We start from the raw sequence: 18510 nt of genomic DNA, 5'->3' as shown, positions 1-18510 counted from the left end.
CATATTATATCCCAGCAAGTAGAACCAATGAGAGATGTTTGCTGCTTTCCTGGTTGTGATAGGGCGGAGTTGTCCAGGGAGAGGGGGAGCAAGGAATCCAGAGGGAGATATTAATTAGGAGAGAGCTGCCCCAAATATGAGTGTTGGGATACACGTTATAGATGGAGGGAATTAGCTTAATTATGATGAAGAAAAAATTTCCCCTGAGCTTTGAAGGCATAATGAGAGGGTAGATTAAATTAAAGCTGAGTGGTGTAATAGGAGGCTCCTGTTGAGTGGTCTGTTCCCCTAAATTCTTTTCTGCAAAGGTGACCACTAGCATGGTTGTTGCCAGATTCCGGGGATGCTTTTTTTTGGCTCATATTATGCTGACCTTTAGTCCATATTTGACCACATTCACCATCTCGTATTTCTCAAAATTAAAATCCTTTTTTTTTTTTTTTGGTAAAAACTAAATCATGTAAATCCACACTGTTAAAAATAAAACAACTAAAGATGACTATGTTTTTAAATACTGGAGCAACATAACAATAATTATTTATTTTTGACATAGCATATTAGCCACTAAATTCCTTTGTGTGTGTTTCTACACCCCCAACCCCCAAAGAAAATGATGACAAGTAGGATATACATTTCATTAAGTAATTGGAGAATAGCTAAGTGCTCTTTTTGGGAAGCAAATGACTTTAATTATAAACAGTACCATAATTAAAAACAAAAACAGGCATAGTAAGTAATAAGCAATAATTTTTTTATTTATAAAAAATTAATAATTATAAATAAACTCTTCAGAGTTCTATACCTGCCTTTCTAACTGCCTAGTCAACATCTTCACAAGGTTAAATGCCAACACCTCACTTTGTTTAAAATTGAACTCAACATCTCTTCCCTTGTCTTTTTCTTTTGTTCCTCATCTCAAAAAATAGAATTCATGACTCACCATTCAATTACATTGACTTAAACTTCTGAGTCATTCACAGCTTTTCCTTCTCTTTCACAAACCAGGAGCCAAGTAGGTGCCTAGTATGTGTCTCCCAAATTTGTTCTCTCCTTTTATTTTCTCTCCTGGTAAGACCCCAGTTCTAGTTCTCATTATCTCTTGCCTGAATAAATATACAAACTCATGACCTAATCACTTACCTTGCTTCTTGCAAAGTTATTTTTTCTAAATGTGTGTCTATAAGGAACAGTGGTAGGTTCATTGTCCCTGACATATTCCTTCACATGGTTCCCATTGTCTAATCTTCTACCATTACTCCTTCCCTTTATAAACATTTTAATAAGATCATCAGTTTTTATGCATTTATTGTCTATTCAGTGTCTTTCTAATAGTATTTTCCTTTTACTCTAGGTACACAACAAAAACATCTTAGCTATTTACCTTGCCTCCAATCTTGGCAACATACTTTTTCAACTACTCTTCTTTAGTTATAAACACACACCATGAGTTCTCCTGCCGTGGTCTCTTTGCAGATCTTTTCCTCTAGCGTATCATATGGTGTCCGTATTTGTGTCTAAACTCCTATATTATATCTCCTGCACGCCCCCTACTGGTGATCGAGCACAACTCAGATATGTGCCCTCACAGGGAATCGAACTATGATTTCCTGGTTCATAGGAACTCTCAACCCCTGAGCCAGACCGGCTGGGCAACATCACAAGTTATTAATATGCTCACTAAAACTTGAGAACTACTACTATAGAACTCACAGACATCTACTATAGGCCTTATCTTCAGGAAAGAAAAATATCAAGCTACTCTCTTACCACAAACTTGGTTAATTAAGTGGACACATGTTTTTGAATGATTGCTTTCTATTGGATTTTAGGGGTATAAGGATAATGAACTTAAACTCTCAAGAATTATATTGTATCAAGGTGGATATTATTAAGTAAATAGCTAAGGAATTAGTCAACAAAAAAGAAAAGTTGTACAGAATGTGGTTTGCAAATACAGAGGAAAGTTATATTTCTACAGGCTTTTTGGTTCAGAGAAAAAAATGCCAAGGGAGAAGTTACAGGAGTAGTCTTAGAGAATGGGTAAAGATTAGCCAGATGAAGAAAGCCCAGGTGGGGCGTCTGGAGAGAGAGAGAAAGAACAAGCCCCAGCTGGAGAGGGAAACCAGGAGGAGTACTGGTAGGCTACAAGGATTTCACCTCCACTGCAGCATAAGGAGTGAGCATGAGCGGAGGATTGGAGTAGGTGAGGCTGGAGGGCAACAGCAACAGAAACCCATGGCTTCCTGAGTAAGGGTTGTGTCCTTTTCCTAAAGGAAATTGGGAACAATTGAAAGTCGTTAAGCAAAATGAAATAACAGCTTCCATTAGAATTATACATTGTTCATTTTGGCTAATCACCAGATTGAAAATGAAAAGGATGCTAATAGCTTCAGGAAATCAGTTTTCTGGAGGATGAGACTATTGCACTGAAACTCTAGTTAGTAGAAGATCTTTGTAGAACATTACTAGAAAGAAAAGAAAGAGAGCTGTTAAAGAAGTATTTAAGGAGCAAAATTGCCATAATTTGGGGGGAGGATGATAAAAATTCAGATAACTCCCAGGTTTCTGTCTTGGAATAGTAAGTATGTGGATAGTAGTGTCATATATTAGGATTGGAATTTCAAAAAAAGTGGCATTTAGAAAAAGAAATGTATACCTATTATGTAAATTTTTATATATTGAATACATATTTTTGTTGAGAGTTATTATATGCTGAGTACAAAACACGTTGGTGAACACAGTCAAGTTCCAGCCCACTTAGTGTTTATAATCTAGTTAGGGTGGGATGGGGGAAAGATATTTGGGATTAGAAGTACCTGTAGGTTATGCATTTAGGTATGTTTATCAGGCACCCAGAGAAAAAACATAGCAGATTTGGAAGTTCCCAGCAAAGATGTGCTGGCTTAAACATGAGAGTCATTGACATCTGCCAAGGGGAGTGTGACGAAGGAGAAAGCCAAGAACTGAGGAAGCAAACCAAGAACACTAATGTTGAAGGAGTGAATAGGGGAGAAGAAGACCCTGAAGGAATTAAGAAGCAAGCAGAAAAAGAACAAACAAAAACAGAAACTAAAAAAGGGGGCGGGGTTCTTTTAGAGTTAGAGAAACTAGGAAGAAAAGAATATCAAGGAGGAGGACGCTGTTTAAAGTGTCAAATTGAGCATAAATTTACAGAAAGATTAAGACTGAAAAGTATTCATTGGGATGCATAATATGGAGTCATTGATGATCTTATGAGCAATTTAATGAAGCCTCATGGTTGGAAGACCCATTTACTTTTATGTTTACTATAGTTTGAGGTATTTGATTGGAGCTCAGGAATTGGGGCCAGAAAATAAACCTTATATACTTCATATACACTGAAGACTATTTTAAATCTTGTCTGAAAGGGAAAAGAAAATGCATTTAGTTAGGAAAACAGCTTGGCAGAGTAAAAAGAGAGGGAGATGTGTCATTCCTCAGTTCTTGGCCTCCTCATGAAACTGTAGGTCAAATTGTGTCATAAATCAGCGAGTGAGATACAAGACGCCTTAATGAGACAATTAATTAGGAATCGTTTATTGCTCGCGGCCCAGAGGGAGGTGTTTCTTCCAACTCTCTGAGCAAACACATACAGGAAGTTTTTCGTATTTATACCTTTTGAGCTTCTTTGTCTGCAGATTTTACAAAAGGCTCTTGTGCGTTATTGTTCCAGACAGTTTGTAATCTTGGATACATAAAGAACAAACATTTGGCATAAGAATATGGGAATTATCAGTATTAGTCCATTATGTTAGATGGCTAGCTTGCAAGGTCAGACAGTTTTTATCTTTTTCTATTATTCAAACTAAAACAGTTATTCTACAAAATAAGAAACTGTATAAAAATGACAGAGTTTGCAGAACAAGGGACTATCTAACAATAGCAGAGAATTTCAAACAGCAGTTTTTATACAAGATGGAGGTTACTATGCTTCAAAATGATTTCTAGTCTGTCAAACAGAAACATAACAGCAATTGTCTTTACAAGTTAACAGTGTTACAGTATCTCTAACGGGCAAAATACATGGGAAAGTGCTAAAAATTTAGGCATACACTAGTTCAATTTTAAAGACATGAGAGATAAGAGATTTATGATTATAACACCTAAATTATTTCAGTTTGTTTAATTACCACCGAGAGCAAACCATTTCCTTTCTAAAAAAGATCTCCTTATTTGTTACTTTAGTGACTTGAGTAATATTTCTCCAGTGGTTCATATAATATCAATCTTGAACTAAATCCTTCCTTTAAAAACTATATAATCTTATATAGTTCAACTATGAGTATAAATCAATAGCAGCATTATTAATATAGCTTTTATTTCTTACTATAAAAGGGAGGAATGTCCTACGTATAAGTGTATTTCTTACACTTGTATTTTGCAAAGTGTTTTGCATAGAAGACTAGTTATATAATCGCTACATGAAAGATTTTAAGGTTATATAAGTTTGGGGAAAGCTCTTGAAGTTCATCACATATGTGCACACATTTGGGAAGTTTGATAGTAAAAAAACCGGCTAAACATTTTTTTACTCGATATTTCTTGAAGTTATTCAACCATGATATATTCTTTCTTTTGTAATATAATAGCAGTGTTCAGCTGAACACACAGAGAAATTGCCTTACATTTACTTAAAAGATCTTGGGAAGCAGTAGAGCAAAGATAATAGAGTTTTTAAAAAACTAGTGACATATATTTAAAAAATCTAAATGAGAATGACAGGAAACAATGTTCAATTGTGTTGCAATTAGAACAATGAAGTTATGCTAACATAAATTTATACGCAGGCATTGCTATCTCAAAATTTCATTTTATTTTTCCCCCCATAGAAACAACAAAAAGATCCCTAGAAAATTCTACTATAAATTCTTAGGGGAGAAGGTGTTCATTATTTTTCAGGATTAAAGAAAGTATTAAAATTACGCTGACATGGAAAATTGATTAATTGCTAGCAAGTGGCAACGGTGGTAAAGACTTCATAAGTATCCCTACAAACAGCCATGCATACCTATGAGGCACAGGTCAATCACCATTTCTATCACAGACTAATGTTTACTGAGTAACTACCAGGAATGTGCCATTGTAATATGCTAATAGGGTGTGTTTCCACAAAGAAACTTATAATAAATTGAGAACATAACAATGATCTTTACTATGTTAGTTCAAGGACATTTGTCGAATACCTATTAATCCAAATCCTGGAAAATAAAAAATAACATTAGTGGAGCAATTTATCTGTGAACCAAGAGGATTTCCTCACATATATATACATAATTTATATGCTCATAATGATCTTGTATTTAGGTTCCAATATTTTACCCATGTTACAGGCAAGGAAGCTGAAATAAAGACCAAATGGATCCCCAGGTTACAAAGTTCATAGATAGGATGACCTGACTTCTTCCAACATATCAATGACATCACTCACCTACTCTATTCGATTCCTAAGACAGTGAGTGAAAATTTAACAATGTCACAAATTTTCCTCTCTGACTTCAAAGTAACCTTAAATAAAGTGTACCTTTCTCTTGCAACATATTCTGGATATAGTTTTCTACAAAAGATAGAACCTCAAATATGCTATTGCCATTCTATTCTCAGAATAATAAAAAAAGAGATGGAGTGCTGGCAGAGAACAGAAAAATATGTTACACCTATTTGCAATTGGGAACCTAATGTGACCCTTAGATCATAATCTAGATGCTATGAATAACACGGCGGGGTTGTAGACTTTATGTTCCTTAGGGCAGGGATTTTTATTGGTTATTTCTTTTTTAAAAATATAATTTTATTTATTTCAGAGAAGAAGGGAGAGGGCATGAGAAATAGAAACATCAATGATGAGAGAGAATCACTAATTGGCTGCCTCCTGTATGCCCCAGACTGGGGATCAAGCCCACAACCTGGGCATGTGCCCTGACCAGGAATTGAACCGTGTCCTCCTGGTTTATAGGTCGATGCTCAACCACTGAGCCACACTGGCCTGGCTTTGTTGGTTTATTTCATGTATTTTCTGTGTCTGAAACAGTTCCTGGTACATAGTAAGAGCTCAGTCAATGTTTCTGAATAAACAAATTAAGAATTTAGTTAAATAGTCAAATGGACATGGAAGCCTATTTTCTAATCTGTTAAATGGGGAAATTGGTCTCATGAGGATAACTAGAAGTGTTAAAATATTTAATTTAAAATGCTTATTATGGTTTGGGGCACAAAATTAATATTTAATATGTTAGATATAATGTACACTAATAAGTATAGGAGGTAACTTTCCAGAATTAAAATGTGGTACAGTCTTTTATAATCTGAAAGAGACCTTCATTGGCTACTTGGCTTTTGGAAATAAAAGTAATTTCTATTTTATGAGAAAAAAAACACCCTTTTTATGCTTAATCTCTGAATGTTAAACACTTCTGTACTAAAAACCCCTTTTTTATTTCTAATGGTGACTTCAGTACTGTAGCCTTGAAAGTTTTGTGAAAAAAATGTATCTTCTAGAGATTTGGGAGATGAAATATTTCTTAGCCAATTCAATCAATCAATCGAGTGCAGTCCCATTAGTAGCTGCGGAGTCGATCAATAACAGGTACAGATTTTCTCAGCTGGTTGAAAGGAGAGACACATGCTCTGGGGTCCTAGGGAAGTTCTCCTCAGTCAGAGAAAAGGGAGGAAGCTTTGTCGCCACTGGAGGTAATGAAGTCAACGCAGAGGTTTCTACTTCTAGGCTACTTTGTAAGTTAATCTGATAGAATATCACAAAACTTACAAAACTCCAGTTTTCCCCATGTTAACATATCTTCTTTGCCATTCTAAAATGCACTAGTTTCATTAATTATTTGAACTTATTTTCAATCTCCATTTTATCTTTCTCTTATGACTAAACTAGAGGCCCAGTGCACAAAAATTTGTGCACTCTGGGGGGAGGGATCCCTAAGCCCCGCCTGTGCCCTCCCACAGTCTGGGACCCCTTGGGGGATGACCACCTGCTGGCTTAGGCCCGCTCCCTGGGGGATTGGGTCTAAGCTGGCAGTCAGACATCCCTCTGGCAGCCCGGGAGCCCTTGGGGGATGTCCACTTGCCAGCAGGGAGCAGGCCTAAGCTGCAGTTGGACATCCTTAGTGTTGCTGAGGAGGTGGGAGAGGCTCCCACCACCACCACTGTGCTGGCAGCCGTCAGCCTGGCTTGTGGCTGAGCAGAGCTCCCCCTGTGGGAGCGCATTGACCACCAGGGGGCAGCTCCTGCGTTGATCGTCTGCCCCCTGGTGGTCAGTCTGTGTCATAATGACCAGTCATTCCCAGTCATTCTGCTGTTAGGGTCAATTTGCATATTACCCTTTTACTATATAAGATAGAGGCCTGGTGCATGAGTGGGGGACAGCTGGTTTGCCCTGAAGGGTGTCCTGGATCAGGGTAGGGGTCCCGCTGAGGTGCCTGGCCAGCCTGGGTGAGGGGCTGAGGGCCGTTTTCAGACTGGCCTCAGCCCCTTCTGAGTGGGGGTCCCAACTGGGGTCCGTGGCCAGTCTGGGTGAAGGGCTGATGGCTGTTTGCAGGCTGGCCACGACCCCAGCCACCCAAGCTCCCAGTGGAGGCTAGCTGGAAGCAGGTATCTGGGATTTATTTATCTTCTATAATTAAAACTTTGTTGCCTTGAGTGGAGGCCACAGCCGGCCAGAGCAGGCGGGAAGCTTGGCTTCCTCCATCTCCAGGGCAACCAAGCCTCTGCTTGCTCCAGCTCCGTGGCTTCCAGCCGCCATCTTGGTTGGGTTAATTTGCATATAGTTACTCTGATTGGCTGGTGGGTGTGGCTTGGGCATAGCGGAGGTGTGGTCAATTTGCATGTTTCTCTTTTATTAGATTAGATATGCTTTTTAAAAAATATTTTTTATTGATTTCAGAGAGGAAGGGAGAGGGAGAGAGAGATAGAAACATCAATGATGAGAAAAAAAATCATCCATAAGCTGCCTCCTGCACCCCCCCCACCCCCACTGGGGATTGAGCCTACAATCTGGGCATGTGTACTGACCTGGAATTGAACCCTGACTTCCTGGTTCATAGGTCGATGCTCAACCACTGAGCCACTCCGGCTGGGTGACTAACTATGCTTTTGTATTAGTTATAACATTCAATATATCATCCAGTTTTTAAAACAATGCTCTTAGCTCCAGTTTGTGGGGTGTTTTTTTTTTCAATTTAGTGGATCAACTCAATTATATTTATATGGAAATATTTTGCAAGACTGTGATGAAGTGTTTTATACTTGCGATGCTTAGGGCAAGATTTATATGTAGTAATTGAATCATATTCCAGAGAAAATATTTTAAATACCTCTTTTGGACAAACATGAGGAATCTTCCTTTTTCTTTCATATGCTGTTAAAATTTAGCTCTAAACACAAAACATCTTTAGAAAGGAAAATGGGACTGTTTGAGTGCAGTAGAAAAGAAAAACAATATTAAAACATTAGCTATCATGTCTTCTAATCTCACATCCCTGGTTTTAAAACAAAATACTCTCAGACTCAGGTACTGAGATTGATGTGACCAATAAGAAACAGAAGAGCCTGGCTGCATGGCTCAGTGGTTGAGCATCGACCTATGAACCTAGAGGTCATGGTTCAACTCCTGGTCAGGGCACATGCCCGAGTTGCAGGCTTGATCCCCAGTGTGGGGCATCTAGGAGGCAGCTGACCAATAATCCTCTCTCATTGTTGACATTTCTATCTCTCTCTCCCTCTCCCTTCCTCTCTGATATCAATAAAAGAATATTAAAATAAAAAAGAAACATACAGAAAAATAGGAAATAATTTTGGGGCCATGCTGGCCACTCAGACAAGCCCATCAAGGTTCAGATAGTTTTCTTTGCTCTCCTCCTCACAAACTCTCCATTCTTGCTCCCTGCTCTGACCTTGGAAAAAGGGTTAAGTCTCATTTCACTTACATCATAGTGAGGGCTCATTTCTCATGTCATTTTTTTTTTCTAAGACCCCTTAGAGGATCAAGAGGATCAGGATGTAATGAAGAGGTATTTAGGGTAATATAGTTCAGTAAATGTTAATAATTAAAACATGCTGTACCAGGTGGTGCTAGTCCATTAAAAATGCTCTTCAAAAAATTTTATATTCCAGACAAAACTACTCAGTAGTCACACTTAAACATGGTATAATTTTCTCCTTTTCTTCAATGAAATAACCATAATCTACATTAATGAGAAATCCCATGCACAAATTTGCACGTTTTACTTTCACATATCTCAAAGTAAGGTGATCATACACAATTTTGAAAAACCTACTATGTGGGGGGGAGGGAGAAAGATTTATGTTCATATATTTCAGTAAAGAGCCACAGAATAATAACTCTTTTTTGCAACCCTTTCTCAAGTACAGTGGGCCTTGACTTACGAGTGTCCCGACTAATGAGTTTTTTGAGATATGAGCCATCTCTCGGCCGATTTTTTGCTTTGAGTTGCGAGCTAAAATTTGGGTTACGAGCCAGCTTCAGATACCCCACTGCTAGATGGCTCAGCGAACGTCACAGTGAATGCCACAACATCAGCTCAACATCACGTGTCTCACTCATTCACGTTTGATTTGACATACGAGTAATTTGAGTTATGAGCTCCGTCACGGAACGAATTAAACTCGTAAGTCAAGGCCCCACTGTATATGTGTAGCATCTTTGATGAGTTGTCAGTGGGAGTGTGTTTAGTTTTTGCATTTCTCCGCAAAGGAATGCTCCATTTATGTAGAGTTTCCACTTGTTCATTAAAGACAACTATTGTTGACTATCTTTGAGACGATGCATCTTGCTACAAATGCTAAGACAATAGTCACAGTCCCTGCCTCATGAATTTCACAATGTATTTGGAGAAGACAAATGAGTAAATAATTACAAAGTATTGCAAATAATTACAATGTGCAGGGATGAGGGCTGACATAGGATGCTAGAGTACAGATTAGGGACATCGAACCCATCTTGGAAGGAGCTCAGGAATGGCTTCCAGAGGGAGACAATAGCTGAGCTGAGTCTTGATAAATGAGCATGGCATGGTGAAAACTTGTAAGAAGGGGGAAAAGACATCAGCTTAAAAAGGAAACGGAATGAAAATTATGTATTTGAGGCTATAATGGAGCTAGACACTGAGGAGGGAATGAAGTACTCCAGACACATTGGGGCCCTGTAATCAGCAGGCCTCTGGAACAGCTGCCCAGGGACAGCAGAGCATGGAGAACACTGTGGGATGACGCCCAGCCTCCTTGTTGGAACCGTAGGTGGACTGAGGTATCATTTACCAACACAGGGAACGTGTTTGGAGGAGAGAATAGTAGGCCATGGTTTGAAGTTGGAATTTATGAACTTTAAATTTCCTGTGGTATATTTATTATTCTATAGGAAGTTAGATATGTGGGTCAATAGTGAAGTAAACCCATACATCTCTTTATATTCCATTCTTCCCCAACTTTCCGAAGGATATGTGTGATATCTGGAACTCAGGTCCTTTCCTGTGCTCTTTGAAGGAGATGCAACAGCACAGCATTTCAACCAAAACTCATTTCTATGACTGTTACCAGAATTAAACTCGTCCACAGCAATTGTTTCAATTAGTAGGTCAACCTTATAGGCTAAATACCTTTGAGGGACTGAAGTGCTTAGCATAACTAAGTGCTGAGTAAATGCTTGTCGAATAAATAATTGAATAGTTTGATAATCACAGTGTGATGTCAATGCTTTATCAAGTTCTATATAAAAAAAGGCTTTAAAGTAATGGTTCAGATTAACCTACTCTATTTTTCTGTTGGTTTATGATTAAAATCTTCTAGTCTCACCAAGCTGGTGTGGCTTGGTGGTTGAGCGTCAGCCTATGAACCAGGAGGTCACAGTTTGATACCTGGTCAGGCCACATGGCCAGGTTTCAGGCTCGATCCCTAGTGTGGAGTGTGCAGGAAGCAGCCAATCAATGATTCCCTCTCATCATGATGTTTCTATCTCTCTCTCCCTTTCCCTTCCTCTCTGAAATCTATATCTATAATAATAAAAGCATAATATGAAAAAAAAAGCATAAAAGCCAAACGACCTTCCAGATGACCTTCTGGACGAAGCCAAGCCCCTTGCACAAATTTTGTGCATCAGGCCTCTAGTATATATATATAAAATCTTCTAGTATCTCATACCTGATTATGGTGAAAACAAACATTTACTGTTAAACAGTTTCATCTACATAACTTGTAATCCATTTGAATATCAAAGGGCAGGATCCAAAAGATCCCTCCCCATTCATTTGAGACAATGGATAAAATAATTGTCTCAGAGGGATTGTCAGAACAGAATGGTCAAAGGATGCTTGAATAACAACTAAAATGATTCCATTGTAATTTATTAGAGTACCGCTTCAGGAAATTTAACAAAATATTTGGTGACTAGAAAACTTAGCACAATACAAAGCCAATGAGGATGAAAAATCCCTTTCTCTATAGAAGTTTCACTGGGCTTATCTTTGCAGGAGGCCACATTAGCCACAGACCTCAATACAAATAGACCTTAAAGAACATCCCCAAAATGATCTTATCATTCTGCCGAGTACGATTGCTTTTAAAATTAAAGACAAACATGAACAATGCTTTTATTTCTTATCTACTAGACAGCATTTCTCTCTTAACACAAAATAAAAAAGTTTCCAGAAATTTAATTCCAATTGTCAGAGGCACTTTTTGCTTACTAAATGGCTTTCAGAATACTAAGGGGCAATTTGCAAGCATTAATTGTAATTTCTTTCCCTGATTTTCAGCTCTACATAGATAATGCTAAACTTCACATCATTTTTATTAAATCTGTACAAATATAATTCTGAACATTAGATAACACTACATTATTGTTTTAAACAAGTAAGTTAATGCTGTACATTTGATAAATGAGACTGTCCCTAAATAAGAATACCTCTGTAGAAAAAAAGGAGAAAGAGAAACGTTTACATAAATTCACATACAGATCAAAAAGAATTTCTTTTAAAGTGTTATAATGTATTCTATATATTTCTATTTCTTCCATTTTAATTTTAATTAAGATTAGGAAAACTCATAAAATATGTAGCTGAATAATGATGGCATCTAAAAAAATGCAATAAGATTTTGGAACTGATTCAAGCATCCTACAAAAATCTTTATGATATTTTTTGCCTCCTCCAAATGGTTTGCTTCTTCAGTATACATAGTACAAAGTTTAGACATTAATCTTCAAGTCAATTTAAAAGGTAAAGTGCCTGTTGGTTTTTTTCTGGCTAAGGTGTATAGCTACAGCACAGCCAACATCTGCTCTGTACTAAATAGATATATTATATTTGGACATACTCACTGGCCATAAAAACAAGGTTTGTTAATCTGTCCTTAGACTTAAACATGCCCCCCAAAGCAGAATATTTATCTAGAGTTTGGTAAAGAGCATTACTAAAGAGCAATAAAGCCAAAAAGAATGCTGAAACATTTCAGGTTGATTCCTATTTAAATGTCGTCTCCCTAATAAATTATTTACTATTTAGATTTAAATTAATATTTAACATCTATAATAATAAAAGCGTAATATGCTAATGAGACCTGACAGCCAAACGACCATCTGGACGTCCTTCCAGATGACCTTACAGACGAAGCCGGGGCTGCGAGGGCCAAGGCAAACTACTGCAGCTGCGAGGGCCAAGCCCCTTGCATGAATTTCATGCATCGGGCCTCTAGTACATATATAATTTTAGACCTGGATGAGATTTTAGAAATCATTTAATCTAACTTACTCCATTTCTTTTCTTTCATCACATACACATATATGTGATGAGATCACTATATATATATATCTTATAAAGTGATCACCCCAATAAGTGCAGTACCCACTTGGCACCATACATGGTTATTACAATATTATTGACTCTTATTGACCATGGCTGTTTTTATAACTGACAATTGAATATCTTGAACATCTTAATCCCTCTGCTTACATATGGTGTTGGTAGTCGGGGAGAATTGGTGATCAGGGAGACCTGATAAATAGAATGGTGGGAATAGAAGCTAGAGTATAGTGAATTGATAATGAAATGGAGGTCAAGAGATGAACAAAAAGCAAGTAAAGATGGCAATCTTAAGAAGCTGAGTTGAGCAGTGATGGGAGAACAAGTATAAAACAATATAAAATCAAAGGAGGAGTGTGTGTGTGTGCGTGTGTGTGTGTGTGTGGGTGTGTGTTTTACTGTCACAATCTTTGTTGAGATTTTTTTTAAAAAGGAAATTAAAACTGACTATGGATAGTGCAAAGGTTGGCAAACAATGGCCTATGCAATGGCCACCAGTTTCTGTAAATAAAGTTTTATTGTAACACAGCCATTTCTATTCATTAACATATTGCTATGACTGCTTCCGTGCTACAACAGCAAAGTTGAATAGTTGCAACAGAGATCATAAGGACCCAAATCCAAAAATATATACTGTCTGACTTTTCACAGTAAATTTACCAACCCCTGCACTAGGGTTCCTCATGCCATAACAGCAAATGATATTTCTAGTCATAAGAATTCCAAATTCAGTAGCAATTTTTTTTAATGTATTATACTGGGATAGATAACATATAGATAATATTAATATAATTTTTTAAAAATTGTCTTAGTTTTTTTTCAACTTGCATAATTAAGTGTTAAAAATAATGTCTCAAAAATTGTCTTACCTTAATATAAAATTAAAATTTAACATTGCACATAAGAGTTTGTGAACAAATTATATTTTAATGGTAAAATGAAATTTAGCTAAGAGTTTTTTTATTTAAAATGATTTTTTAAAATAGTAACTTGGCATGAACATTATATTACATAGCCTATAAAATTTCAATAAAGAAGAATAGCTGGGGTCTTGAATAGCAACTAAATTTTGATTTTTTTAATTTTAATTTTCAAATTTATAGTGTTCCATCATATTCAGTGATGATTCAGTAAAAATTGAGTGACTCAGTCTTTAATATTTTTTTAACTTTGTCTAGGCAAAGAAGTCAAGCCTAAGCCTCCACGTATGTTATGTGCATGCCTAAATAAATAAATAAATAAATCTTAAATGCATGCTTTTAATCATCTTCTGATTCCATTGTTGAATATTTTGCTTAAATCCAAAGCTTAATTATTTTGTGAAGAAAATGTGCCTATTATCCTAAGTGTTCTTCTGAGAATATGCTATGCTAAAATTTTCCTTCATCATTTATTCACTGGAGTTACAAACCAGTACCCTAATTAACCTCATTAAAATTTTTAGTTTATATTTATTTTGTCTCAAAAAAAACCTCTTGTGATTGCTAATGAAGAGCCTTTATTTGTGTTTGTATTAATTTGCTACTATATAAGAAAAAGAAAATTAACATGGCATACTAAAAAACTGAATAATATGTAAATGAAATAGGGTGGACAAAAGTAGGTTTACAGTTGTGAGTACACAAAAATTTATTCTTGTATTATTCATTATTTTTAATTCATTCTTGTATTATTTTCCATACTAACAACTACAAACCCACTTTTGCCCGCGCCTGTATGCATGAGTACAGGAAATAAATATTTTATATAATCATCATTACTACTGTACATCTATATTTTCAGAGCCACAACTAAAAAAAGAAGGGAAGCCAGGTATGTATATTTTATGTATAAATTCATACTTGCATTCTATGTTTATAATGAATAGCATAACTTGTTTTTGCAAATGCTGTGTCCTAGTGTAAATATTATCTCAAAATTTTATCTTTGACCAACATTTTAAAATAAAACAAACATAGTACTTGTTCCTAGAGGGAAAAAGAAAAAATCCTGAGAAATGTATATGGTTCAGAAAAAAACAATTGACTAATTGGGTTCAATCCTACACAACCACTATTTTTGCTGATTTTATGTGCTGACATAGGCATCATAAATATTTCATCAGAAACACAGCTGCTCTCACTCTCCTCTTCCTGGGGGCTCCTGAGTGAGATAAACATTTCTGAGGGCTGTAGCAGGCAGCAGAAACCATTTTAAATGAACAAAGGGAATTCAGATCCTCATAACAGTTAAAATTTTGGTTCATGTTTATAACTGGATTAGCGTTGTATGGCTGCTATACTAAAATACACAAACCAGGTGCCTTAAAACAACGGAAACTTATGTTCTCATAGTTCTGGAAGCTAGAAGTCTGAAACCAAGGTGTCGACAGGGCCGTGTTTTTCTAGAAACCTGTAGGGAAGAATCAATCCTTGCATCTTCTGGCTGCTGGTGTTTGCCAGCAATCCTTGGTGTTCCTGGGCTTGTAGAAGCATCACTCCCATCTCAGCGTCTGTCACCACGTGGACATCATCTCTCTTTGCGTCTCTATCTTTGTACCTTTTCTCCTCTTCTGATGACACCAGTCACATCCCACTCCCATATGACAAATTCTTAATTCATTATAGTTACAATGACCCTACTTCCAAATAAGGTCACATTCTGAGGTAGTGGGTGTTAGGATTCCAGCATGTTTTTTGGAAGACACAATTCAATGCAGGGAGGTCTGCTCACTGCCCTCCCCCAAATGTATGCCCTTCACATGCAAAATGCATGCATCCCATTCCACAGTCCTTAAGTCTCATCCATTTTAGCATCAACTCTAAGTCCAAAATTTCATCAACTCTAAGTCCCAAATCTCATTATGTAAATCAGTTATGCGTGAAACTCGGGGTATGATTCTTCCTGCAGACAATTCCTCTCCGTGTGTGAACCTATAAAACCAGAAAACAAATTACTGCCTCCAAAATAAAACAGTGGGACAGGAATAGGATAGACATTTCCATTTCTAAAGGGAGAAATTGGAAAGGGAAAAAAGGAGTCACGGGTTCCAAGTAAATTCAAAACATAGCAGGAAAAATTCCGTTAGATTTCAAAGCCTGAGAAAATCCTCTCTGGCTCACTGCTGTATCCTTTGGGCCAGGTAGGGTGTTGCTCTGCCCTCTTGCACCATCTAAGTGGCAGGCCTGCCCTCTCTACATGAGGGGGTCCCATCAGCCCAGGTTTGGATCCATTGCTCTGCCCTTCAAGTTGTTAACCCTTTATTCCACCCCATTTCTGTCCCTTTGTATCCATGCTATGTTGCCTCTCTGCTTGTGTAATATTCTCGCAAACATGACCAGTCTTGCTTTCAGTTAATGGGGGGTCCAAGTATTGGACAGGAAGGCCCTCCATAGATCTTTCCTGGATCACCACGTCACTATCGCTGCTTTCTGCTGAGATGGTGGATTGGATCCATGAGTCACACATTATTCTTTACCCATTTCAGCAAAATGTTGTCCATCCACACCCGTGGCCCTATCCCCCATGCATGCTATTTAGCTAGGCTGGAAATTTCCCAGATCTTCAAATGCTAGTTCTTTTTGCTTAACAGTTCCTTCCTCAACTTATCTTCCCTTTCACATTTTATTCTGAGCAGCAAGGAGAAATCAGGCTTACTGTTTCACACTTTGGTTGGAACCTTCCTCAACTAAATATCCGTATTCTTCATTTACAAATTCTACCTTCCAGCCAACAGAAGGACACAATTCAGACAGGTTTTTTGTAACCAACATCACCCTCCCTCCAGTAGTCACTAACATGTTCCTCATTTCCTTCTGAGATCTCAGCAGAAGTACATTTAACATTCTTATTTCTAACAATGTTCTGTTCATGATGACATATGTATTCTCAAAGCAACAGAAGCTTGCTCTATAGCCCCCTCCCCCCAACTCCTTCTGAGTCCTCAGCAGAATAGACTTTAATGTCAATATATCTGGCTTTTTATATCAAGTGCCTCAAAAATTTTTCAGCCTCAACCCATTACCCAACTCCAAAGCTACTTCTGTATTTATAGGTATTTGTGACCTCACTTCTCGGTACTAAAATGATGTTTCTTTGGAAGGCTGTAATAAAGCGCCACAAACTGCGTAGGTTAAAACACTGAAAATTTATTCTCTCATAGTTCTAGGGGCCACAAGTCCAAAATTAAAATGTCAGCAGAGTCACAGTTCTTCTGAGGCTTATAGAGGAGAATCTTTGCCAGAAATCCTTGCTGTTCCCTGGCTTGTAGAAGCATCATGCAGGCTCTGCCTCCCTCAGCACTTAGACATCTCCTTTCTGTGTGTTTCTATCCTGTTGCTCTTTTCTTTTTTCTTCTTAAGGACATCAGCCAGATTGGGTTACGGGTCCATCCTTCTCCAGCATGACTTTGTCTTACCTAAATCAATCACATCTGCAACAATCCTATTTCCACATAAGGTCGTGTTCTGGGGTGCTAGGGTTAGAACCTCAACATATCTTTTGATAGGACACAATTCAAGCCATAACACTATTTGTGTAAACTTCTAAATCACATAAGTACCCAATTATATCTATTTCAAAAAGACTCTTCCAACTCTCTAATCATTTATCTTATGCTGACATTGGAACTATTCTTTACAACAATCATCTTGAGAAAACAAAATTCACGTTAAAATCAATTAGCAGTAGCAACAACTTAGTATATGGCAAGGTTCTAACTTCTGTGTGTTTCCTAGTCCAGCATTGAGAAACTATCATGAAACTGGAATAATTTTAGAGCAGTTTTGCTTTTTCAATTATGGTAAACAAAATAATTTTCCAAAAATGAATTTGGTCTCTAGTTTGTTTTTTCCAGTTTTTTAATTTCTGCATTTTGCTTTTCCTTCAGAGCCACAAGTGAAAAAGGAAACAAAACCAGGTAACATTTTTTTTATTGTTTAATTGATAGAGTTGCTATGGCTTCATTTTAGAATTAAAAGAGGCTTATCACCCACCAGTGGAGATTCACACAGTCTCCCTGATCCTCATTTCTGCTCCATGGATCAATATGGTTTTATAGCACTGGATTAGTTGAGAATGGGGATATTCCATTGGCAAAAATATAAAAAATATGGCTTTAAATGGGTTTCAGCAGAGACTCCAGTATTTACGAGGTATTTTTTTGGGTTCTTCAAAACTAAGTATGATAATTTGTGGGCTTTTTCTGACAACACACCAGTCATAAAATTGCAAAATTGTAGACTACTGAGATTTAAAGGGAAAGAGCACAAGAATTATTATTATATATTATTATTACATATATTATTATTATTAAATACCCCCTACAAGTCAAGGAATAGCATAGAATTTTTATATTCATCATATAACTGTGAGAGACATGAAACATGACAATTACTGCTCATATTATCTGTAGAAACAATTCAATAGACCAAGTTCAGAAATTGTTATTCTTCCCAGATTTTCAAGTTAATAAATGTTGGAGTTAGGATTCTGCCCATGCCTGATTTACTCAAAATCCTGGGTGCTCTCAGTAAGAGACTGTCTCAGACTAACAATCATCTTATTAGAAGTAACATTGACCTTTCCAAGTTTACATTGCTATTTAGTGTTATGTCCCAACTCTGATACCAACTAGCTATTTACCTGAGGCAAGTTACAAAAACCCTCAGGCTCTATGGAAGTGATTTCT

General features: G+C 37.1%; 1 protein-coding gene across 14 annotated transcripts in view; it reads left to right on the top strand.

Moving 5' to 3' along the window:
* TRDN (triadin) overlaps positions 1-18510 on the top strand; it is a 278614-nt gene that overhangs the window by 235014 nt on the left and 25090 nt on the right. For all 14 annotated transcript variants that reach the window (XR_009453395.1, XR_009453394.1, XM_059700238.1 and 11 more), the window contains 3 exons: positions 14021-14047; positions 14625-14654; positions 17710-17739. Coding sequence is in view for 12 of the 14 variants with exons in the window: in XM_059700238.1 (XP_059556221.1) it covers positions 14021-14047; positions 14625-14654; positions 17710-17739 (87 nt within the window). In the remaining 2 variants the exon portion in view is untranslated. The remainder of the gene's footprint in view (positions 1-14020; positions 14048-14624; positions 14655-17709; positions 17740-18510) is intronic.

Source organism: Myotis daubentonii, chromosome 6, assembly GCF_963259705.1.
Source record: "Myotis daubentonii chromosome 6, mMyoDau2.1, whole genome shotgun sequence".
Classification (NCBI taxonomy): Eukaryota; Metazoa; Chordata; class Mammalia; order Chiroptera; family Vespertilionidae; genus Myotis; species Myotis daubentonii.
Note: the sequence above shows the minus strand (reverse complement) of the source record. Positions and strands in the feature narration are given on the sequence as shown.